This window comes from Momordica charantia (assembly GCF_013281855.1).
Source record: "Momordica charantia cultivar OHB3-1 chromosome 6 unlocalized genomic scaffold, Mcharantia_2.0 BLBB01000006.1, whole genome shotgun sequence".
Classification (NCBI taxonomy): Eukaryota; Viridiplantae; Streptophyta; class Magnoliopsida; order Cucurbitales; family Cucurbitaceae; genus Momordica; species Momordica charantia.
This window is the reverse complement of record NW_028275164.1, coordinates 22,514,622-22,538,811: the sequence shown is the minus strand read 5'-3', so window position 1 is coordinate 22,538,811 and position 24,190 is coordinate 22,514,622. Positions and strand designations below refer to the sequence as shown.

The window sequence follows — 24,190 nt, the reverse complement described above, 5'->3', positions numbered from 1 at the left end:
TAACTTTCTCACTATCCACCTCAACTCCTCGACTAGACACAATGAAACCAAGAAAATTAACCCTTTCCATGCAAAAATTACATTTCTTTAGGTTAGCATACAATTTCTCGTTTCTAAGTGTAGTCAAAACAGCACGCACATGCATTACATGATCTTCCAAAGACTTCGAATACACAAGTATATCATCAAAATAAACAACCACAAATTTTCCCAAATATTCACGCAATACATGGTTCATCAACCTCATGAAAGTACTAGGAGCATTAGTTAAACCAAAAGGCATAACAAGCCACTCATACAATCCATATTTGGTCTTAAATGCAGTTTTCCATTCATCTCCAACATTCATACGAATTTGATGATACCCAGATTTCAAATCAATCTTAGTAAAGAGACTACAGCCATGCAATTCATCTAACATATCATCTAACCTAGGAATAGGATGACGATATTTAACAGTGATCTTATTAATGGCCCTACAGTCTACACACATTCTCCAAGTTCCATCTTTTTTAGGCACTAAAATAACAGGCACACTACAAGGACTAAGGCTTTCGCGTACATACCCATGAGCTAACAATTCATCCACTTGCCTTTAAATTTCTTTGGCTTCAGTAGGATTAGTCCTATAAGCTGGTCGGTTAGGTATGGTAGCACCTGGAATGAAGTCAATCTTATGCTCGATGCCACAAAGTGGTGGCAATTCCTTGGGCATCTCCTCGGGAAACAAGTCCTCAAATTCCTGTAAAAGAGAAACAAAAATACTAGGCAAGGAGGTGTTAAGCTCGTTAGTAAGAAAACAAGACCCTTTGTACAAAAGTACAAGAACAGTCCGTTTCACCATTAAAACATTCCTAACCTCACTTGAACTAGCATACAAGCTCACCGTTTTGGCTTTTCTCTCATTTTTCCCACTAGGCTGATTGCTACTCCCTTGCTTTTCACTCAAACTCTTTTTTTCTCTCAACTCATTTTCTTTTGTTTCTTTTTCACTTTTTGCTTTTGCATCAACCTCTTGCCTCTTCTTTTCAAGTTTGCATTGATCAACATGCACATATTTTGGTGACAAAGGTACAAGAGTAGTTTTTCTTCCATGATGAGTAAAAGAATAGCGATTGGCATACCCATCATACATTACCCGACGGTCAAATTGCCAAGGTCTACCCAACAATATATCTCCGGCATGCATAGGTACAACATCACACAAAACATCATCAACATATTTTCCAATAGCAAAAGAAACAAGAGCTTGTCTACTCACCTTTACCTCCCCACAATCACTCAACCATTGAAGTTTATATGGTCTAGGATGTGGTTTTGTCTCTAAGTTAAGCCTCTTGACCAGAATAGAACTTACAACGTTGGTACAACTACCACTATCAATAATCACACTACAAGACACAGTTTGGACAAGACACCTAGTGTGAAATAAGTTCTCTCGTTGGTCTAGGCCATCCTCCTTAATTTGAGTATTGAGAGCTCTCCTAGTGACTAAGGACATATGTGTAGGGTCCTCTTCACTATACTCCTCACTCTCACATTCACCATTGTCGTCCTCTTCTACCTCATCTTCCTTCTCATCTTCTGTTACAAACTCTCCTTCTCTAATTATCATAGTTCTTCTATTAGGGCAGTCTCGACTGTAATGTCCTACTCCTTGACATTTCCAGCATTTAATATCCCGATTTCTCACATTAGGTTCATCAACTTTCTCTTTCCCCTTCTTGGAACTCTCTCCTTTCTCAAACTTTTCTTTTGGTTTCTCATATGCCTCTCGATTTCTAAGTTTAGAATCAGCACTCTTACTATCCGTTTTCCATGTAGAAGATGAATGGGAAAAGGGCTTAGTAGAATACCTTTGAGATCGCCTTTGGAGCTGCTTCTCAATTTTGATGGCAAGGTGCAACATCTCTTCGATGTTAAAGTAAGGTTGTAGATCAACCTTATCCGCAATCTCCTTGTTTAAGCCATTAAGAAACTGTGCCATGAGATTCTCCATGTCCTCTTCAAGATCCAGCCGATTCATCAACGTATCCATCTCCTTGTAATAGTCCTCCACAGACTTACTACCTTGTCTCAACACTTGAAGCTTTTGCGCTGTGTCCCTGTGGAAATGTCTAGGAACAAATCGCCTCCTCAACAACTCCTTGAACTCATACCATGAATTGATTGGCGCCTCAAGGTTTCGTCTCCTAATTGGCATTAATTTGTCCCACCATGTTACTGCATAATCTTTGAATTGAGCAAGACATAGTCGTACCTTCTTTTCTTCACTGAAATTATGGCAATCAAACACGAACTCCACTTCTTTCTCCCATTGAATGTACGCTTCCGGATCAGTCTTACCATAGAACTTCGGAAGTTTTAATTTGATGTTTCCCAAGTTTCGATCAACTTGAGCATTCGCTCGTGGGGCTCTTTGGAAATTATGATAGCCTCTTCCCCGGCCTCTCCCTCGATCTAAGCCACGACCAACGTGTCTATCACCCCCTCTTGGAGCTGCTAAAACTGTAGCCTGATCGTCCTCCCAATGATCGGATCCTTCATACTCATCCTCATCCATAACACGTGGTGGTGGAGGTGGTGGAACTCTCCGTTGAGCTTGGTTTTGAGTCTCCAACCTTCCTATCCGTTCTGTCAATGCTTTCATGCTACAAATCATTCGTTCAACAGTTCCTTCTAGCGCCTCTCTCCTCCGGGCATCAGAAATATTGCCTTCATCTCCAAGATTAGCCATGCTGTAAAAACAAAATAAAGTGACAAGAAATGGACCTCACAAGCACTCCCTCACTAATTCACTCGTTAGTGAAGTTCACTCGTGTTTAACCCTCAACACTCAAAATAATGTATCGCTCCCTTACAATCTCTCCCTCACAACTTAGTACACTCTTATGCACTTCAAACAAATCGGCAAGTGAGTCTAGCAAAGTTAAAAGCTATGTGCATTTCAAGTGGTTTAGACAGCACATAAGAACTCAAACAAGAGTGTGATTTTGGGAGTAACCCGAATAACAACAAAGAAACAAGTTAAGAAAAAAAAATAATGGACAGAATTATAATGGAAGCTAGAAAGAAACGAAAGTAGAGTTAAAGATAAAGATGGTTGGGAATTAAGCAACAAGGAAGTAGCATGAGATTTCAATGCAAGGCTACACAAAGAAGTAATGACAAATGGGGTCTTCTATGCTTTTTTCTTCTTTCTTTCTTTTTTTTTTCAGTTATGGATCAGCAAAAGCACAATAATGCTAACAATAAATGCTTTCACATTCAGTTTTTTTTTTTATAAATCAATCAGCAAAGTGCACGAATTTCACCACTAAGAAAGTCGAATCAGAAGACTTCAAAGAAGATAGATTTGTAGATAAGATCCAGATCTATAATAATGCAGCAGACGAAAATTGGAAAAGATGAATGGAATTGATACTTTTTTTTTTTTTGTAATTTTTTGACAGAATGCATATGCTTAGATATAATAAAACATAAGCAAGGAACACAGAATTCAAAGAGATAAATGCAAGGAAACATATATCCGATCAAAGAGCCTAATGCTCTGATACCAAAATGTTAAGAAACCCTTGAGAGTTGGATCTAAGAACCTTGCTAACGAACAAGACCCATAGAACTCAATCCCAAAAACCCCGAAAACAAGTATGGAATCAACCCAAGGAAAAGTTTTAGAACGGATTACCTTGATGATCAATATCAAGAGTAGAGAAAACTTGTTTCTAAACTCGTGATTCGAATCACTCCACAAGAGGTATGATCAACACCGCTTGAATGATCCTAACATGCAAATTCTAAAGACAAAAGAAATTGCACAAGAAATGGGAGATAAATCTCTCAACCAAGCTAATGAGAAAACTCACTTTTCATTCAACTTCAAATTGTGTTACAACAAGACATCTCAAGGCTATATATAGCCATCCTAGCAAGCCATATGAAAAGTCTTAAGCAAATGAAAAGACTTGTAACTTACAAGAAATGAAAAGACTTGTAAATGAAAAGACATAACTTACGAGAAATGAAAAGGTTAAGAACATGGAAATCCAACCAAAATAATTGCAATCCCGTCCATAATGAGGGATGTGAGTGTTTGACTTAGTTTTTGAATTGAATGAGTTGACTTTGACTTGTCTTGATGGAGTTTACTTTGACCTTGACCAAGTGGACTTTAACTTGCCATAAAAACACTTAAAAATGCATAACTTGCACCAAATTGAAGTGCATAGTTCTAACTTCTTGCACATCTCCCTTTATTTCTCTTGTCGAGTTCAAGAACGCTTGGACATGAAGTAGCAAAGCTGGTTGAAGTTTCCTAGCTCTCGATCTTGTAATCGGTCCATGAGGCATAACAACGGTAGCTCCTTGGTTCATATCAGTTTCCATCTCCGACCCCTCCCCTCTACTCCAACCAGCCGACCGGCACTGCGGCAGCCACAACAAGGTCTCCCTTATGCTCTGAGTAACTATAGAAGTAAATGAACCTAGTTTAATTGGTTAACCCGTCGATCGGAACCGATAAACCGACAGTTTATCCCTTTGTGCAGTTCGAATTTAGATTTTTACCGGTTCGGATTTCGGTTCTTATTATTTTGCAATGTTTATTTTGTTTGACTTCGATTTTGCTTCAAAACTGAGTCGAACCAACCTGCTTACCCCCTCGGTAAGTCGAAACTAACTCCGACAAATCAATTTCAATTTATATTGTTGATTTTGAGCCAATGCCAAAAATCGAACCGTCTCGAAACCAAGTCAGTTTCAATTGGTTTGTTCAATTTAATTGAATTGGTCGGTTTTTTCATGAACTCTTAAACCAAACCGAAGTGGTTTGATCATTAATCATGTTAACGAGGGTGAGAAGAAAACGACAAAACAGAAAAAAGAGCCCGCGAAATGACAATTTTTTGCGTCACTTTGTTCCATCAAGAAATTTCCAAATTTTCGTTTTTCCCGCGAATCTAAAAGAGAGTGCCAGGGTGGCAATCCGCGTGATCCCTCCCTCAGCCAATCACATCTCTCTCTCCATTCCTATATAACCAAAACCCTCGCCCTTTACTTCACAATACGATCATCAAAATCCCCCAAATTAGGGTTCTTGATTTCCAAAATTTTCCACTCCAAATTCCTCAGTTTCCTCTTCCAGCTCCGATTCGACGATGAGTTCCGCCGGCGGTTCCACCAAGGGAGGTCGCGGCAAGCCCAAGGCCACCAAGTCCGTTTCCCGATCGCACAAAGCCGGCCTCCAGTTCCCCGTCGGCAGGATCGCCAGGTTCCTCAAGGCCGGAAAGTACGCCGAGCGTGTCGGCGCCGGAGCTCCCGTCTATTTGTCCGCCGTTCTGGAGTATCTCGCTGCCGAGGTAAGCCGCTGCTGCATGGCTGATTTTACTGGAATTTGCTCTGTTCTCGAGCATTTATAGATGTTTATTTTTCTGTATTTTGTTCTGGTTGAAATTAGGTTCTGGAGCTCGCGGGGAATGCGGCGAGAGACAACAAGAAGAATCGTATTGTACCGAGGCATATTCAGCTCGCTGTGAGGAACGATGAGGAGTTGAGTAAGCTTCTGGGCTCTGTAACCATCGCCAATGGAGGAGTTTTGCCCAACATTCATCAAACTCTCTTGCCTAAAAAGGTGGGGAAAGATAAGGGCGATATTGGATCGGCATCGCAGGAATTCTAGAGTTTGATTTAGGGTTTTTTTTTGTTTTGATTTTGGTAGTATCTTTTTACTAGAGATGGCAATTCTCTGATATGAAATGGATAGGATTTGCATCTGTTGAATGTACTGCATTTCTTCAGATTTATGTCATCTTAATTTTGTTTAGATGCATATAGTTTATCAGTTGTGAGATTGTTAGTGGTTGTTGTTTCAAGAATGATGAATCTAACTCCCTTTTACAGTTACAAGTCGATTTAATGGCTGTTTTTTTTTCTTGTTCAAAGTTTTCAAATTTTGAATCCTGCCTCTTGAATTTCTCTATCATTTTCTCATGAAGATGATGGCTGATACTATTAATTTTGATCTAGAATCTAACAATTTTGACCAACATAATATTGTTTGTTGTAGTTTGATATTACGCCAACACAGATTTCTGTCATATTATGGAAGCTGGGATTTTTCAATGATTTTTGTATTTAAATGTAGTAACTAAGTTGAGATACACTAAATTTCTTTACCTCTAATAGGAGAGTGACAGTGTTCAGCAAATGGCAAAAATTTGGTATTGAAAGTGATGGTGTATTTTCTTGAAATATTTAATTTCGTCAATGTTGCTAAGTTTTGTTCAAATATATAAACTACATCATTCTTATAATAGAAAAGAAAATAAACTCTTACAATTAAGTTAATATCTTTTTGCTTTTTTTTTTAAAAATCTTTTTGTTTTTTTAATAACTTTGATATAAATATAACTTTTTACATGTAAATAATTACCATGTATTTATGTACATGGTAACATAACTGTACATGGTAAATATTTACATGTAAAAAGTTATATATATATCTAAATTGTATTTTAAATTAGGTATTCTAAATTTCATGTTATATTTACTTCTTAATGTGTTATGCATTTTATAAGTTAAGAATTATAAAATTGTTTTTCTATTTATGTAATGAAAAAATTTGGAAATGTGAAATTAGAAACAAAAAAAAATTGATTTTTGTTGTTTTCCTAATTTTTACTCAATGTTGCAAATGTCAAAAACAAAAGAGAAATGAAGAATAGAAATGGTTATTAAATGCTTGGTTCTCAAAAATTGAAAATGAGGAACAAAGATGAAGAAATAGAAATATTAGGGCTTGTTTGTTAGCATTTGTGTTTTTTTTTTTCTCTTTTTTAATAAAGAAAAGCATAATTGTATTGTATTTAATTATTTCTTATTCTTTATATTTTTTTTCATTAAAAAAAGAAACATAATTTTGCTAAAATGTTTTAGAACTTTTTTTTTTCAAAATTTCCAAATAATTTTGAAAGGTTTTAAAAATAATGAAAAATAAGAAATATAAATAGTTAAATTTTTACTCTTTTCAATAACATCGGAAATAAGAAATTGGAATGCTAATAAATAGATTAATAAATGAATCTTAAATTTTCACAACTTATAGTTATGGTTACTTCCTGAAAAGTAACCATCCTAGGTGGAAAGACTGAAAGAGATTGTGGATGTGTTGAACAAAAGACCAAATAACTACCTTGCAAAAGATGGTAATACAGGGAGTGCTGATACAAAAAAAGATCAAAACTGTACAAGATTTCAAGAGACCACAGAGTTTAATGTCTTAATTACCTCAACTAAATGATCTTTAAACTCATTGAAGTCAGATTTTACCAGGCCAAAGATCACAAAATTTGGTTTTCATATCTCCCTTCCCTGCAAACAGTTTTCTATCGTGTCGATACAGATTCCGATAGGTTTCCCCAATGCCATTGCCTCTGCAAGTCTCGATCTTGTTTCACAATGCCTGGACAGCACGAACACTGTATTCGTTGCAGCCCATTTCAAATGAAGATCGGCATTGGCCTTCGAAAGACCAAGCCATCTAAGAACACTCTCCAGCTGATGCAAATGGCTTAAGAAACTGGTAGTGGAAAATGCAAAAGGAGAGTTAAGAGGAACGTACAGCTGGCCTGGTGTGCTTACCTTGAGTATATCTGCTAGATGTCCATCAGAGTTTCCAGCAACTAGAAGCTCAGCCACTAAACCTCCTAATGTTACACATGAAAACTGCTTCAATGTCTGAAACGGCAAGGAAAGACAATGATTCCCAACTCATAAGTCATCCGAAGAATTTGTGAGGACTTGTTTGGTAATATTCTCGCTTTTTTGTTTCTAATTTTCTTTTTAGAAACGTAAGTGTTTTGTAACTGTCTTGTTTTTTATTTCTCATCTTTATGAAACTTTTCCAAGATTATGCGGAATAACAAAATCAAGTTTTTCGTTTTCAGTTTTTTCCCCCAAAACACAGATAAGGTATTATTTTATCGTTGCTGTAACATATTTGAAAAATTAATTTTCATATAAAGCTTTTACTTTTTTAATTCAAAATTTGAGAACAAGAAACAAAAAATTGTTATCAAACATGTTTCCATTCTTTTTCAGCGAAAAAAAAACAATAAGAAACAAGAAACAGTTACCAAACACAATCTTGTTTTTCTTGATTGAGAAAAAAGAAACAAGAAAACAAGAAACAAGAAATGAAAAACATGAATATTATCAAACAGCCCTACTGCATAAATGCATTTGAGGGATTTGAATCCAAGAAAACTGATATTAGGATTTCTTTGGTCATAGATACTAGACTATGGATGTATTTATGTATAGAATTAAGAGATTATAATGAAAACTAGGTCTATATAATAAAGAACTGTGACTAGATCAACATGTAGTAATGGCTATGGTTATTATGGACCTATTCACAAGCACATGATTTTCCAAGGAAGAACAACTTTGATTAGCTAAAAATAGCCATGACAACAAAAAATCAACTTCCAAAGTTCAAACAGCAAGGTTTTCATGTCCTTATTTCTCAAAATATTGATTAGTTTCAAATACCTATACTAATGGGAGAAAACTAAGAAGTGAACCTCTCACCTTTAAAGAAATTCTGCCATTATTTGCTGCCTGCAGGATATACAACAGTAAAAAGCTTCAGAACAGGGTCTTAAAATAGCCATTCAAGAAAACTTGAAAGTTCAAAAACCATTGACACTTTTTAACATTCAGAGATTTATTAGACATGATAGAATTTGTAATTTAACCTAATATTAATTGAGAATGCAAGATAAATAAAACATGAGAGAGAGATAGATCAACTTCAGCATATTACCAGGACAACCATTTATTTCGGTACTGACCATTCAATCATATAGCAAACTTGGAATTACATGTGAAGAAATCTCACCCTGTTACGAAATTTTCTCATATCAGCATTTTCACTCAAAATCTTAAATGAATCAATCTGCATGAAGAGATAACACCATATGAATTTCTATAGTTCATCAGAATGAGCATTAGTTTTGCTTCAACATTAATATAAATCATGTTTTGCTCCTTCTAACTTCCACACTTATTTTGTTTTAGTCCGTGCACTTTTAAAAGTCTTATCTTTTCAAAACACCTGCACCTAAAAAAATAAATTAATGACAAGGATTAAAAAATATAGAGACTAAAACATAATACTTGAAACTTAATACTAAACAAAGAGACTAAAATAGAATGTAAACCAATGTGTTTAGTTACCTGTATTTGAAGATAAAGAAAACACATTCAAAAGAAGTCTTATAGTTCCAATCTGGCTGAAAACAGCTAAAACAAGGCACAGTGAAGGGATCATGGATCTTACTTCTCCAAGAAATTCAAAACCCACAAATGAAACTTTTCCTTCAGCAAATCTGTTTTGGCTCAGAGTTTGAATGCTTGGCACTTCATATTCTCTTGGGAGAACGCCCAGCAAGTAGCCAACAAGAAAATGCCCAGCTTCATGCTGTACGGAGCCCAAACTTGCATTCATCAATGAAAACTCAATGACATTGAAAGAATCCAGCAAAGTTAGCTCACTTTACTTCTGCACAAATGAGGTGTTCTTCTTCATAACGAGAAGAATGTCCACTTCCAGCAATCAAACTCTCTAGCTTTTCAGCAGAGATCTGTAAGAGCCAAAGTCTTCAGAGCCAAAAACTTCTAAGCAAGAAACAGCGGTGAATGGTGAATGTACCTCATCAAGTAAAGAAATCTGAGTACATTGTTGAATTGAATCCAGAATCGAATCCACCAACGGCTGGAGGGACAATAAGTTGTTTCCATTGAGCTCGAATTCGTGCACTGATGAAAGCCCTTTGGTAATCTACACCATTTTCCATAAGTTTTCACAAAAATGTTGGCATTCATCAATGGATAATGCTTACAATTAAGAAAGAGAGAGAGAGGACCTGTTTAGCGGCACCGAAAGCACGAAGGCCACCGGGTTTCCCCTGCAACTGCTTAACCAACGAGAGAGCGGTTTTGTATTGACGCTTTGAGAGCGCTCGATCCACAAGCTTCAGAGCACGACGTCGTTTCGCTGCACCATCGCCATCTTCTCCAAGTTCCGCCGGAATCCTCCGATGAAACTCGATGTTGCTTGTGAAATTGTAATCAGCCGCGGTGAAGAACATACCTCTCTCCCACTTTCTGTTTGGTTCCCGAGAAAAAGAAATTAATCGTCATTTTCGGAGCACAAACGACGTCGTTTTCTGATGCAGTTTCTGAGATTTTCAATTATTCATAAAATTATCCGTTCCTGTGAGGTCGAAAACGATTGAAATTTGACAAATCAATAACAAAACTAAAATCTCTTGAGGTTTCTTACGATAATTTCTCCTCCTGAGATTGCTTGCTACGAATCAGAAAAAGTTCAATGCAGTATGCAGGCTTATGTTGCCGTCCGGCAGCGCCGTGTTTTGGAGCGATCGGAATCTCGAACTGTTCATCGGAGGTCGGGCTCCGGCGCCGGCAAGTACTGGAACAACTGGACGGAGAGTTGGCCAAAGGCGACGACCGAGCCGCTCTCTCCCTCCTCAAGGAATCTCGGGGCAAGCCCGGCGGCCTTCGCTGCTTCGGCGCTGCTCGGCAGGTCAGTAATCGCAACATCTTCATTGAAATCCTGTAGTTGCTTCCGAAATTTCGCACTGATTTCTGATAGAATTGTTAGCAACTTCAACCTTGATCATCAGACCGCCTTTAAACTGTTTGTTAAAATGATTCAACGAAATTGACAAGAGATTATACTTTGAAAGTTGGGATTAAGCAACACAGTATTGGTTATTTCAACAATTTAGCCTAAAATTAAATCCCTAAACTACTTGAACTATGATTCATACTTTTTATAACCGTTGGACTCGAAAAAAAGAGTTAAAAGTGATAATTTAAAACTCGGTTACATTATAATTATAAACTAAAGAAATTGATTGGGACGAGGACTAAATCATTACAAATTTTAAACTAAAATAATCGAATCTTAGTATCCTAAGAGTTCTAAGGCTAATTTTTTACATTAATGAAAAATCTTTCATGGTTTTTTGTTGGTTGAAATGATCATGATTTTTGAAGGAGAGAAGTTGTTGTTTTGCAGATTCCACAAAGACTTTACACATTGGATGAGCTGAAGCTGAATGGAATTGAAACCTCATCCCTTTTGTCACCATTGGATACAACCCTTGGTTCCATAGAAAGAAATCTTCAACTTGCTGCTGCTTTGCTTGGTGTTTCTGCATGGAATGTGTTTGATTTTAGTCCCCAACAGATATTTTACTTTTCGGTCGGATTCCTATTTCTTTGGACCCTCGATTCGGTAAGTACGTCATCAATACTACTGTATGTTTTTGTTAAATCTCGATCATGATTTTCCTGTTCCAGAGAGAAAAAAGTCCTTCCTTTTTTTGCTGGTTATAGGCGAATGAGAACTTTTACAGGGACTTTGCAATTACATGGTGCTTCGTAGATATGTATTCTAATCTCCCGAGCTACAAGTTCAACTTTATCTCTTTGATATATTCATCATACCTGCACTTATAGATTCTCGAGTATGAAGCATGATTTTTCCACTCTTAGAGGGGAAAATTCTAATTTTTTTTTTTGGCCAGTTGTTTGCGAGGAGGGATTTAATAACTCCTACACCGTGGTTTGTAGTCATGTATTCAAAATAAGGATTGGTTTGGAATTCTTTGTCGTTTCATTTTTTCTTTTCTAAGAACTTCTAAAACTTTCGTGTTCAAAACGCCTTCAACTTTAATTGTTTGACACACTTTACATTTGAACGATGAATCGAGCTTGTCAAAATCATGGAGTTCTATGATATTTCTAGGTGGCACTCAATGGAGGAGTTGGAAGTTTGGTTCTTGATAAAATTGGTCACACTTTTAGTCAAAAGTACCACAACAGAGTTATTCAAGTAAGACCTCTCCCTCTCCCTTGCCTATGAGACAGTCTCATACAAAGTTCTTTCTTCTGCATTTGAAGCTAAGAGAACAATTTTGATACAGCATGAAGCTGGCCATTTTTTGATCGCCTACTTGCTCGGTATTCTTCCGAAGGGCTATACGTTGTCGAGTTTGGAAGCGTTTCGGAAGGAAGGATCTCTAAATTTTCAAGCAGGCACTGTTTTTGTTGATCTTGAATTCCTCGAAGAAGTAAATCCGATAATTCTAGCAAAAGCTAACTACATATTCTTCATATTATCGCACTAACCATCCTTTGATCCCATAGGTTAATGCGGGAAAGGTTTCTGCAACGGTATACTTTCTAACTCCTAGTACCCTATGCATGCCTTGCTCCCCCACACCAAGTTTAAATCCTAGTTTAGTTCCTAAAAAATGCTTATTTCGTTTTGGCCCTGAATTTTCAAATTTTTAGTTTTAGTTCTTCAACTTTGAAGGTTCTATTTTAGCCCCTAAATTTTGTCCAAAAAACTATTGTAATATCGTCCTTCTTTATCGACATAGATATATATAACTCGTCAATGTGTCTTTGTCAAGTTTCTGTTAAAAGAAATTACTAAAAACTAACTGTTTATTTTGATGGGAGTAGAATGTTTAAAAGTTTAGGACCGAAATAGAATAACCCGAAATATTTGGTTTTGAAAAGAGAGAGGTTATGAACGTAGGGATTGATTGTTTTGTTTTGTTTATCAGATGTTGAACAGATTCTCATGCATAGCTCTTGCTGGTGTGGCCACTGAGTACCTTCTATATGGATGTGCAGAGGGAGGCCTTGCTGATATTAACAAGGTTTGTTTTATAGGAAAGAAAAACTAGAATGTCTTTCATAATTGTTCTTTTTTTCTTTTTTAATTCCTTAATTCTAGTTTTTAAAACTTGATTTTTTTTTTCTTGAAACTTGGACGAGACTTCAATTTTTTTTTATAAAAAAAAGAGGTGAAAAATATACCAAATAAATAAGGCAAACATCATTTTTAAAAATAGAAAACTAAATTTGAATCACGCCTAATTTTGTTCTCCTGAATTTGCGTACAACTTTTTAAATGTTTCTTTAGAATCAGAAACTGAAAATAGGGCCAACTAGAACATTGTTCGGTAGATAAAATATTTATTATCATCCTAAAGATCAATCATTTGATTCCACACCCTACAACAAAAAGCTAAAACAATAGAATAATTATTACCATATCTGAAGAGTGACTATGCTTTGCCACTGCTTGCAGCTGGATTTGTTGCTTAAAGGTTTGGGGTTCACACAGAAGAAGGCAGATTCTCAGGTAAGATGGGCTGTTCTGAACACAGTTCTGATATTGCGCCGCTATGAAAGTGCAAGAGCTAAGCTTGCAGATGCCATGTCTTCTGCAAAATCTGTAGGGTCTTGTATTGACATAATAGAGAATAATGTTGATTCTTCTGACCTCTAAATACGACCACACAGCATGAGATTATCGAACGAGAAAAAAGATCTAATGGGATTAGTTTGAAAGAATTGGAAGAGGAATCGTATGAGGTGAAAATCTTACCTAACAGTTTTGTTTTGTCAAGTTGCAAGGGTGATCTAATTTGTATATGATCAATTATTTAGGGCCGTTTGATAACCATTTATGTTTTTGATTTTTTGTTTTCTGCTTTTAAAAAATAAAAACCATAAGTTTGATAAGTATTTTTTGTTTTTAAAAACTAAGGATAGAGACACCAGAGAGATATACACGAGAAAAGAGAGAAGAAATAAATTCTCAAATTGATTGATCAAAGATGAGGAATAGAGGCACTATTTATAGGTTACAAGAGGAAACAAAATCTAGGAATAACCTCCTAACTTCCCTAACAAAAAAGGAGATTTATTTGCTAAATTTAAACACAAAATCTAAACAACTTTAAAACAACTTCTAACTAAGTCCACATAATCTTAACTTCTAACTAATTCAATAGTTTTCTATTTTTAAAAAATAGAAAATCAAAGCATGTTTGGTTTTATGTTTTTAAAAAGTTAGAAAATTGAAAATACATATTAGAGAGAGGGAATTTTATGTAGTATGGGTGCGAGTGAGGATGCTCTCCCCAATTCTCGTGCTCGGGAAAATTTTTAATCCTCGTCTCCACCTCGTTCTTTCATCCGAGAGATGTCCTCGAGAAAAATTATTGGTTTTATAATTGTTTTAAATTATTTTAATTAGAATTAAAAAAAAAACTGTAATAAATATATATTAATTACTTAAAAAATAGAATCGGGGATGAAGTCAGATGCATTTCCTATTTTTGGGACCCGACCTTATGGAAAATTTTGTCATCCCTAATGTAGAGACATGAAAATACAAGCTTGTTGGACATTTGGTCATCTCGTTTGTTGAAGTCAGGTCTGAGGAATTTGACCCGTTTTCTTTCTTCTCTTCCTTCTTCCCCTTCGACTTTGACAGAAAGTTATGCTTGAAGTACTTGTTGTCTTTGGACTTCATGATGTCCACAGCCTCAATGAACTTGGTTGCTCGATCAAGGTAACCCTTCAAAGTCGATTATGGTTTCTTCGCCAATGACCAACTCAACTTTTCATGAGTTACATCGTTGTAGAAGGCAGAATGAGCTAGCAAGTTGGTACAATTTTCTACCTTAATCTACTCAGCTAGAAACTGTTTAACTGATTCCAAGTTGAGATTGAGTAGGGGCGAGCATACGAAACCATTTTCCTTATGGTCATTGCAGAGTGGTGGAGAAAGCTCGGCAATATCACGTCCGAGTAAGCATGAAAGTCCATGATGGTAGCCGACTCTTGTGGGAGATCGGTGCGTCCATGACAGTTTGGACGAATGATGACTCCTCTAGTTCATCATTGTCTAAAGTCAGCTTGCTGAGCTTGCTCACCTTCTTAAGGGAATCATGCTTGAGCTGGTCAAACTGCATCTGTAGGCTGATGTTGCCCACAGACTCATCAGGGTGATTTTTGTTGAGCTCCGACCGTTTCGAAACTTGATACTTGTTTCGTTCATCTCTCACCTTTAAAGGTTGATGAGAGAGTTCAAACTAGAGATCATCATCTAGTCTAGGTCGGTCATTGCCACCTAGTACTAGCTTCCGTATCGGCTGTCGAACTTGTCATATCCTTGGATTCTCATTTGCCTTTTGCTTCTCTTTTTTGGGGTCTCGTTGGATCTCAAGTTCAGCAGCCCTTGCGTCATAGCATCCATCCGTGCTTGCATCATCGTGAGTTGTGATTGTAGCTTAGATGATGGCACTTCCACCGGTACAAATTTAGTCTTATGAGCATCAGCTCAGGTTATGAGCTTTTTCGACCGTGGAGGTTGGTTGACCTCTTTCTCAGTTCTACCGTTATTTGGTAGGTTCGGATATCCGTCTTCATGGTTGCTTGCAGTTTGTGAACCATCAGGATCGGCCATTACAGAGTACAAAAAACTCTGTTTCCGTCGATTCCCACAAACGGCGTCAAATTTTGATGCAGGATTCCACTGACCTCCATAGGTCGGTCATGAACTAATCCGGAGCGAATTGTCGAGGTGCGACCTCTTGAGACGGTGGGACCTGCACAAGGAACACACACTCTTACATCTAAATTAGAGTGAGCTCAAGTTGTAGTAGATCGTTCTCGGACAGAATTGCATACTTGAGATGTGGGGTGGAGTTTCTCTTTTATAGGCAGACGGGGGAGACAAGACTGTTTAAGTCGTTCCGACCGGTGGTTACGGTTTTCGGGTCCCAGGTCGATGTTGGACTCAAGGTCGGATTCCTCAGCTCGACGGGTAGTCAGGTCAGCAGGAACAGATGGTTTCATTTATCCCTTTTGATGACTCGAACCGAGCAGGAGCATACACGTGTCAAAACTTATTTTCACCACCAACGACCCACATTTTTTTAGTCTAAACCAGTTAAGCTCGGCTCAAAATTGCACACTCTTTCCTTTACACATTAGGATGGAGTGCACCAACATTTAAAAAAAATTGATATAATCATCCATGGTAAAAATTAGGGCAACAAAATAAACAATGAACAATAAAATGAGAAAAGTTGAATTAAATATGAAATTTGAAAATTAGACATAATTTTCATAGGCTATCCTTCTGATAGTAGAGAACTTGAGTGACTGAGGAATTTTAGTAATTGAGGAATGTACGTAGGAAATATTGTTTTTAATGAGTCTATTTGTAGTGATGAATTAGAGAGAAATTTTAGAGTTTATTTTTCTTTTTTTATTTTTATTTTTTGGAAACAACAATGACACAATAAAACTAAGAAGCAATAGCTGGAGATACGCTGAACTCCTCCAAACCAACCGCTTGCAACAGAGGTGGAATCTCTTCAATCCACACTCCAGAAAGCTCCAAATCGATAGTCAACCTATCTAACTCATACGTCGCCTTATTGCACGATTGCGAACAGTGGGAGAAGCTGACAAAATGAATGTACTAGGTAATTTCAAGAATCTCTTTCATAATCATACTCAAATCCGATTCATCTGATTTTCTCAAACTTCTGGTTTGCAACTAGGAGGGAATCTGTTTCAATCTCCAATTTGAAGAAACCAAGCTCAATCGCTTCAAATAAACTCTCACAGATGACAATTGCTTTGGCTACCACTAGATCGAACATAGCCTGAACCAATTTCGCTGTGGTGCTCATAACTTCTCCTTAAAGTTTTGAATAATAGCCCCAATACCCATACGATTTTCGGTAGCTCTTATAGCAATGTCGGTGTTTAGCTTCAGGTTGTCATCAACAGGGGGGTCCAAATTTGAAGAATAGCAGCTCGATTCCCAGGTATGTGTACCTCATTTATCTTTCCATTCTTCGACAATACTGATTTATATTGTGCTACGTAGGAATTAACCCAATCCTATAAGTCATATTGCATCCCAAAGAGAGTACTCGAATCTCCAATCACAGTCTTATTTCGTTGATCAAACAGCCCAACACATTACAAGAGAAATTCAAACAACTCTATTTCGTTGATCAAACAGCCCAACACATTACAAGAGAAATTCAAACAACTCTTTAGGTAGAGAGCCACAGAATCGCAAAAAAAAAAAAAAAAAAAGATCAGCCACCAAAGTCATAGATAGTGGGTAACTCATGTAAAGGAAGGGCATAGCCTCCCATAGAGTTCTAATCTTTTCACAAATCCAGATTGCGTGAATGGGGCTTTCAATTACTCGACCACACCGAAGACATATGGAATCCACATTCGTGCCCCTATGCCAAGACAAACTCCCGTGGGAAGGAAATCTTTATTAGCTTTCCACCCAAAAACTTTTATTTTGCTCAAAATGTTCGCTATCCACAACTCCGTCCACCACCTCAGCATCTCCTGGTTGTTTGACTGACCTCTAGTGATGAGATCCTCACTAGCAAACAAGTAACACATTTTCACAGGGAAATTTCCATCCTCACTATAGTTCCAAATTGACGAGTCCTCCATTCTTCTTTTCAGCAGCAGGATATTCAGGATAGGCTGCATATCTTCCACGTTTGAAATTTCTTGCCTATTCCATTCACCATTGGGAAGGATGAGAGAGGCAACTCTTCTGTTTGCAATCCCCCTAAATGGGAACCGTGTTGTAAAGGAAGATGGAGTAGGAATCCATTTATCAGCTAGAATATCCATTCTCTTCCATTACCAACTCGCCACCGAAGGCCTTTAAGGAGGATCTTTTTTCCCACACAAGACTCTTCCATATAAAAAAATATTGATTACGAGTAGAGGCTTTAGTGGAAAGGCTCTCAATGAAATACTTCCGTTTAGTGCCATTGCAGGGAGGGACTTCGGCCTAGAGAGAATTCTCCACCCTTACTTTGCAATAAGGGCTTGGTTGAAAAGCTTAAGGTTCTTAAAGCCCAAACCCCCCTTGAATTTCGACACACACAAAGACTTACATTTTGTCTAGTGAATCTTCCTCGTTTTCCCTCGTCACCCCACCAGAACTTGGCCATCAGGCAATTACAATAATTAATGAAGCTCTTGGAGAGACGGAAACAACCCATAACATAGGTTGGCATAGCTTGCACTACCGCCTTTATCATAATCTCCTTGCCTCCTACTGAGAATAAGTTTTCCTTCCAGTCTTGAAGGTATTTCCAAATTCGATCATTTAGGGAGGAGAACGAGGCATTTTTCTTCCTTGACAGGGGTGATGGAAGGCCTAAATACTTTTCATGACAATTAACTCTCGAGATTTTAAGTGTCTGGATCCTAAAATCTGCTTCCGTTCGTTTGGTATTTCGGCTAAAGCAAGCAACAGACTTCTGATTGAATGTATAAAATTTACACTTTTGTCGTGAAAGAACCCATTTAAGATGGTACCCATCACCCAATTTACTAGTATACCATTTTGTAACTACACCTCAATATTAATTAATTTTTAAAATTCAAAATTGGTTACTTGAAAGGTTACATTTTAAATCCCTTAAATTTTGCCTAATTAGACTTTCCAAAAGTAAAAAAATACCAAATCCCAAAAATACTAACTAAATCCCCCAAATCCTCCATTATTGAAAAAATTCGAAAACCTCATTCTTCCGACTTTTCTTCTTCCTTTGTTGTTTTGTTTCCGTCCGTTCCTTCGTCCCTACTGCCATCTCCATTCTTCTTTGTCACTAGAATAGTCCATCTAGCTTCTCCTTCATCTCCGGCCGCTCATCCATTGTTTCCGTCCTTTTATCCCGAGGTTTCTTTTTTGTTGCTGGCCACCCGTCGACCATTCGAGCCTTCCGTTTATCCCGACCATTGTCTAGTCGCCGACCGGAAGGTTTGTAGATTATTTGCTTTGTTTGTTAATTGTAAAGGGATATAACCGTATATACTTTATAGTCAGATATAGGTCATGTCTCCATATAAGTGTATGTTATAATGACTATAGTTTATATCACCATTATTAAGATATGTTGCTTAAGTTTATAGCCGGATATAGTTTATATTTTCATATAAATGAAAAGGTAGCTCTCTCTCTCTCGTAATAAATTTTGTTATTTAGTAGAATACATTAATGAGTAAATTTGGGGATTATGAGAATAATTGAATATTTTATAATAAATTTCATTATTTAGTAGAATATATTAATGAGTAAATTAGGGGATTATGAGAATGATTGATTTAGGTCCCACAATAATTTAATGCTTACGAAATCAATTTTGGAACATTAATCTTTTGCATTTAAATAAAATACTCATTAGAATAAATATAAATGACATAAATAAGGGCAAATTCGACATTTGAAAAAAATTTTAAATCTAGAAATCTAAGACCGTAAAATTTGTAAACATTCGACATTCGTGAGAATAAGTTTTCAAAATAGTTCATCCAAGACATTATCTAAAAAATAAAAGCACAACATGACACTGCCTAAAATAACTGTTAGGCTATTAGTTTCGCATCATTAAATTAAAACTCAATTCTAAGTAAGATCATTTTGTTTTTGTTTTCTATTTTTAAAAATTAGTCTTAGAAACATTACTTTCATCTATGTGTTTCTTTATTTGGTTATATGGTTTTTGTAAATATTTTTAAAATCTAGGTCAAATTAAAAAAGAAAAAAAAAGAAAAAACTTGTTTGATTTTTTTAAAGTTTTTTTTAATTTAGCTAAGAATTTAAATATATTTTGATAAAGGAATTGTATAAAAATAAGTAGAAATTTGCAAAACCAAAATATAATTTGATATATAATTTTATCATTAGTTGGGCATTTGGTCTAGTGGTATAATTCTTACTTTGGGTGCGAGAGGTCTCGAGTTCGATTCTCGAAATGTCCCAATAATTATTTTTTCTACTTTGTTAATATATTTAAATTCGGTGAATTTAAGTGCATTTTGATTTTTTTTCTTATATCGAACCAATGAGACGAAGAAATCAAATTTATATTAGTTAGAAATGACTCTTTAACTCGTGGATATTCTACTAAAAACATGAATTTAAATTTTGGTTTGCATTTCAGACAAATCATTTTATTTTCTGTGTTTAGATTTTAGTTTTTGATTTTTGAAATGCAGCTTATTTGATAAACAATTTTCCGTCCATTTGATAATGATTTTTATTTTTATTATTATTATTTATGTTTTCTACTTTTGCTTTTTAGTTTTTTATTTTTAAAAAACAAGAACCAGGTGTATTTGATAACTGTTTTTGAAGGGAAAAAATATCAGGAAACCAAATATGTTTCATAACTATTTTATGATGGCGAGGCCTCTTCTTCATGGAGAGAGGCTGTGTGTCCCTCCAAAATGCCTGAAGATCATTTGGAGTCCCTCACAGCTAGATATAACATTCTCCATTCCATTGGTCTTTGTATTCTTATGGAGGGTAAGATAGACTATAACACCCGCTAAAGGATGTGTGGCTCTTTACATGAAAATGTTCGAATTCGGCTTTAGACTGCCACTTCACCCCTTTGGTCAAGAGTTTTTAAACAAGGTCAATCTAGCTCCTGCATCAATTGCTCCCAATGGGCGGGGATCCTGTTTGGGCTCAGAGTAGTATGGTGGTTAGAGCGCCAAGAAGGGGATTACACCGTACTTATAAACATGGATTAACTTTTCTTGCCTACTTCGAGGTGAAGAAGGAACCAAGGATAGAAGATAGTTACTACCTCGACGCTAAAAAAATTTTGGGCACGATTATCGAAGGTCTCTCCTTTGTCAAAAAATGGAAAGAGAAGTGGTTTTACGTCATTGATAATTTGCTCGCTCTGATCGAGGTAGAAGAGCCATACATTGAAGTGCTAATATATTTGGGAACTTAGGTATGTTTAGTCTCTATCAACTTGGAAGTGACTTTATGACTCTTTACTTAACCATTTCCATTTTCTAGTTGCAGTGTCCCCAAAACCTATGCCTGAGCTGACCGACCAGAGTACCAAGTTTCTAAAAAGCTTCAGAGACCATCACGAAGGAGGTCGCCATATCAGTACTTTGGTAACGACATGCTTCTATTTGAAGCTTGTTTCTTCGAATTTCGAACTCAACCTCCAAATTCCCCGCCTTTTGATCTAGATAAGCTCATGTTGAGCTGACCTAATCTCTTACTTGGTTATGTTTTGATATTTACTTCTTCCTTGCACTAATGGTTGTTTTTTTTTGCAAATCAAGCAAGGAGAAAGAGTCCAGCAGCCAAGTTGGTCAAGGCTTCTACTGGATTGAGTTCTGCAACTTTTCTTGGGGTGGAGGTCGAGACTAATCTTGAACAACCTAGGCCAAGACAAGTCACTGGAGAAAATCGTTCACAATAAGAGTCCCTTTATGTGGCTCCACTTCAAACTGTCACGAGAATAGACTGATGACGGGCTCTACATACCAAGATCTCTTTTATTCCTTCCTCTTCCAAAAGAACACTGCCGCCACGACCTTTTCTTCTTCTTCTTCTTTTTTTTTTTTATATCTCACGGGTGTGTTTCAATTCAGTTAGACGGCTAAAGACCAATATTTTGTTATAAAACAAAACCGCAAATGAGGTAGGTTTGGACTTTAATGTGTATTTAGGCCCAATGACATATTCCTTATTTTGGTTCCACTATTTTCCCAACAATCTCCCACTTAGAGATAAAACAACAATTTTACCTCCCACAGCAACAACAGTGTCCCACATCTTGGTAAACGACCAATGCTTAATTCTGACTACACCAACAGTAACTGGTAAACATCTTTTTGGCGATGACCAAGGTTCCATCTGCGTGACTATCCTGAGACTAGACAATCCTCGTGGTCTTGTCTCCCGCACATAAGAGACACAACTATGTGCTCTCACTTAAACTAAGCATTCCCCGATGTTTCCTTCTTTGCAGCACCCAACGACTCCTAAAGGAAAACTTCTTTACTGATGATTTGGTAAACTCACCCTTAAGTCTGTTGCCAAACTAGAGACCTCATCCTCGACCTCAGCGCCAACTGTAGTCTTCCTCCTCGATGCACTCTTTAGCCTATGCGACTTCATCAGCTCGCTATTTCATTTGAAAACTGGGGCTAAAATCCAACAGCCTACTAAACAACTCATCGAGCTATTCTTTTATTTTCTTTTCTTTACATATCAACAGTTGAACTTAAATTGATGATTCTTCTCATTTATCATGACTGTCAATGCTGTTGGTTCTATCATGTCTCCCCCTGAACCATTTGCAGCCTTGTGCATAACATATTCCTATGATCCTTTGATAATGTCAAACCTCGACACATATAATAAAGCTTCTCTATGAGCCACAACCACTACCTCAAATCCCTTCATGAGTTTCCACCTATTCTCTGCAAACTCACTTCCGTAACCTTCATCATCCAACTTCCCTACAGATATCGAATTCATTCTGAAACTGGGTAATAACTGACATCATGTAAAACTAGCTCGGTCCCACTACCAGTCCTCATACAAACATTCTCAATTCCTCTAATCTTGGAGAGTCTCTCATTTTCCATCCTCAACGTGATATGATTGCCAGTATTGAAGGACGTGAGCCGAATTATGTCTTAAGATACATGTACTGTGGCTACACTGTCCACTACCCACTCAGATAACTAGTGTACCGGTGTTGTGTTACCTTCAATACAATCTAACACATTAGCTAACACGAAATTTAAAGTGTCTTTCTTTTTCTAATCCTCCTTGAGCTTCCTAAAGTCTCTCTTAAAATGACCCTTCTTGTGGTAGTAAAAACATTCAACGTCGCAACTCCCACTCTTTTGGCTACAACTCTCTTGTCTACTTCCATGGTTCATATTTCTTTTACATTTGCTCTAAACTATCAAGACTAAATCCATATAATTTTATGTACCTGACTCGGTTGCAGAATTCTTTTCACTTTCTTTCCTGCGAATCTCTTCTGAAATCATAGCATCACAAATCTCATAAAATTTCAAGCTATTGTCCCCTAACGAATTTGACATCGTCATCTTCATGGTTCCCCAGCTATTCGAGAAATAAGTAAGGAGGGCTATAACATTTACCTCATCACTAAAGGTGATCTTCACAAACGCCCATCCAACTGGTTGATTAGATTAGTGAGCTCATCTATTTGAGTGTTCACCGTCGCTTTCTCATCCATGCGAATGTTGAAATATCTCGTGACGAGATATATCTTGTTGTTGGCAGAAGGTTTTTATATATGTTTTCTTGTTCCTTCATCAGACCTATCGTCATTGTCTCACTCGCAATGTTCATCGATAAACACAACCCGATGGTTGCCACTCCCTGTTAATCAGTTTCTGCCCAATTGTCCGTCTCCTCACAACTTACACTAAATAATCTGTTTTAGTATAAAAACAAGGTCGTCTCCACAGGGATTAAAGTTTTACTTGAAATAGTAAATAAGAACACCAAAAAGTAAAATAAAAATAATTGTTTAGAGTGATTTGGATGCTGTAACAGTAAATGAAAAAAAAAACAGAAAAATAAACAAGAACATAAATATTCTGCGATTCTACCCTTAGAAAATGTAAAATGAAGGTAAATCGAGGGGGAATCACTCTAATGCTCTCACTCATGTCTAGCTATGCTCTAGTAAACTCAAAATGCTGAATGCCCAAACCGACATGGCTCTCTCCCGAGATACCCAAACATGTTTAACCCCAACTCCCGTTGTAGACTAAACAAGCAATACGAACAGTTTGTAGGCACGAAAGGGTGAGTCTCATCCCTAAGTACTCACCATTCTACTTCAAAGAGAGAAATCTTACGCAAATAGAGGCAAACACGCAACACAAGGACTTTTCCAAGCCTCAAGTGAGCATAGCAAATCAATAATGTTGGCCAAACAAAATCAGTAAGATGAAATAATAAAAACACCTCTATTAAATCACCATAAATATATATGAGTTACTAAAACATAAATAAACAAGAGCTACGACAAGTTCATCCCCCCGAAGATGGGGTTTAGTTCATGACAAAAGAAAAGAGAAGAATGGGTAAAGAAGAAATGTAGCTCATTGATGAAGAAGACAGTAGAGAAATGGAGGCTTCCTCAACAGCAAAACGGTGACGCCAAGATCAGCCACGTTCTTCAGTTTCTTCTTCGATGAGAAAAGGTAGGGAATGTTCTCTTTTTTCGATGCCCAAATGTTTTTTCTGTTCTAGGGCTCTCTGTGGCGATTGGGCACTGTTATGCTATTTATATCGGATCCTTAAAATTAGGGCTGCACCAGGAAGCTGTACGGACACGGTAAAACTGGTGCAAATAAATTACTGTGCAGTCACACGCTCTAGAGCATCCTGAGCGGCTTCTGGCTCCAGTATAAATGC

The 24,190-nt window shown here is 36.9% G+C and overlaps 4 protein-coding genes across 8 annotated transcripts; 2 read left to right on the top strand and 2 right to left on the bottom strand.

The window, feature by feature from the left end:
• Nucleotides 1–595: 595 nt before the first annotated feature.
• Nucleotides 596–4,913, bottom strand: LOC148210960 (uncharacterized). Its single transcript, XM_088124851.1, has one exon. The coding sequence runs from the start codon at nucleotides 2,735–2,737 to the stop codon at nucleotides 596–598; it is 2,142 nt and encodes a 713-aa protein (XP_087980977.1). The 5' UTR covers nucleotides 2,738–4,913.
• Nucleotides 4,914–5,052: 139 nt separating this feature from the next.
• Nucleotides 5,053–5,909, top strand: LOC111021819 (putative histone H2AXb). Its single transcript, XM_022298902.2, has 2 exons — nucleotides 5,053–5,357; nucleotides 5,456–5,909. Exons 1-2 carry the CDS (start codon nucleotides 5,157–5,159, stop codon nucleotides 5,675–5,677), a joined length of 423 nt encoding a protein of 140 aa, XP_022154594.1. The 5' UTR covers nucleotides 5,053–5,156; the 3' UTR covers nucleotides 5,678–5,909.
• A 1,254-nt stretch (nucleotides 5,910–7,163) lies between these two features.
• LOC111021838 (translation initiation factor 3 subunit I) lies at nucleotides 7,164–10,788 on the bottom strand. Of its 5 annotated transcripts, none has more exons than XM_088124855.1 (9): nucleotides 10,346–10,788; nucleotides 9,927–10,167; nucleotides 9,713–9,841; nucleotides 9,561–9,644; nucleotides 9,341–9,481; nucleotides 8,900–8,956; nucleotides 8,590–8,619; nucleotides 7,639–7,734; nucleotides 7,164–7,518 (listed from the first exon to the last, which is right to left on the bottom strand). In XM_088124855.1, the coding sequence occupies exons 1-9, from the start codon at nucleotides 10,630–10,632 to the stop codon at nucleotides 7,354–7,356; spliced, it is 1,230 nt and encodes a 409-aa protein (XP_087980981.1). In that variant the 5' UTR covers nucleotides 10,633–10,788; the 3' UTR covers nucleotides 7,164–7,353. The 5 variants fall into 5 exon arrangements, with proteins under 5 accessions (XP_087980981.1, XP_087980980.1, XP_087980978.1 ...); XM_088124854.1 differs by having other exon boundaries at nucleotides 7,164–7,554; nucleotides 10,346–10,785; XM_088124852.1 differs by having other exon boundaries at nucleotides 7,164–7,734; nucleotides 10,346–10,783.
• A 1,434-nt stretch (nucleotides 10,789–12,222) lies between these two features.
• On the top strand, nucleotides 12,223–13,489 carry LOC111021839 (uncharacterized). Its single transcript, XM_022298926.2, has 3 exons — nucleotides 12,223–12,267; nucleotides 12,666–12,761; nucleotides 13,196–13,489. The coding sequence occupies exons 2-3, from the start codon at nucleotides 12,666–12,668 to the stop codon at nucleotides 13,394–13,396; spliced, it is 297 nt and encodes a 98-aa protein (XP_022154618.2). The 5' UTR covers nucleotides 12,223–12,267; the 3' UTR covers nucleotides 13,397–13,489.
• Nucleotides 13,490–24,190: the final 10,701 nt, after the last annotated feature.

Coding starts and splice junctions, on each gene's coding strand:
- LOC111021838 (XM_088124852.1), bottom strand. CDS start 10,632: ATGAAGATGTTGCGATTACTGACCTGCCGAGCAGCGCCGAAGCAGCGA. Junction 10,168..10,345: donor TCTCAGGAGGAGAAATTATC/GTAAGAAACCTC, acceptor GGAACCAAACAG/AAAGTGGGAGAGAGGTATGT. Junction 8,620..8,899: donor TGAGAAAATTTCGTAACAGG/GTGAGATTTCTT, acceptor TATATCCTGCAG/GCAGCAAATAATGGCAGAAT.
- LOC148210960 (XM_088124851.1), bottom strand. CDS start 2,737: ATGGCTAATCTTGGAGATGAAGGCAATATTTCTGATGCCCGGAGGAGA.
- LOC111021819 (XM_022298902.2), top strand. CDS start 5,157: ATGAGTTCCGCCGGCGGTTCCACCAAGGGAGGTCGCGGCAAGCCCAAG. Junction 5,358..5,455: donor TGGAGTATCTCGCTGCCGAG/GTAAGCCGCTGC, acceptor GGTTGAAATTAG/GTTCTGGAGCTCGCGGGGAA.
- LOC111021839 (XM_022298926.2), top strand. CDS start 12,666: ATGTTGAACAGATTCTCATGCATAGCTCTTGCTGGTGTGGCCACTGAG. Junction 12,762..13,195: donor GCCTTGCTGATATTAACAAG/GTTTGTTTTATA, acceptor CACTGCTTGCAG/CTGGATTTGTTGCTTAAAGG.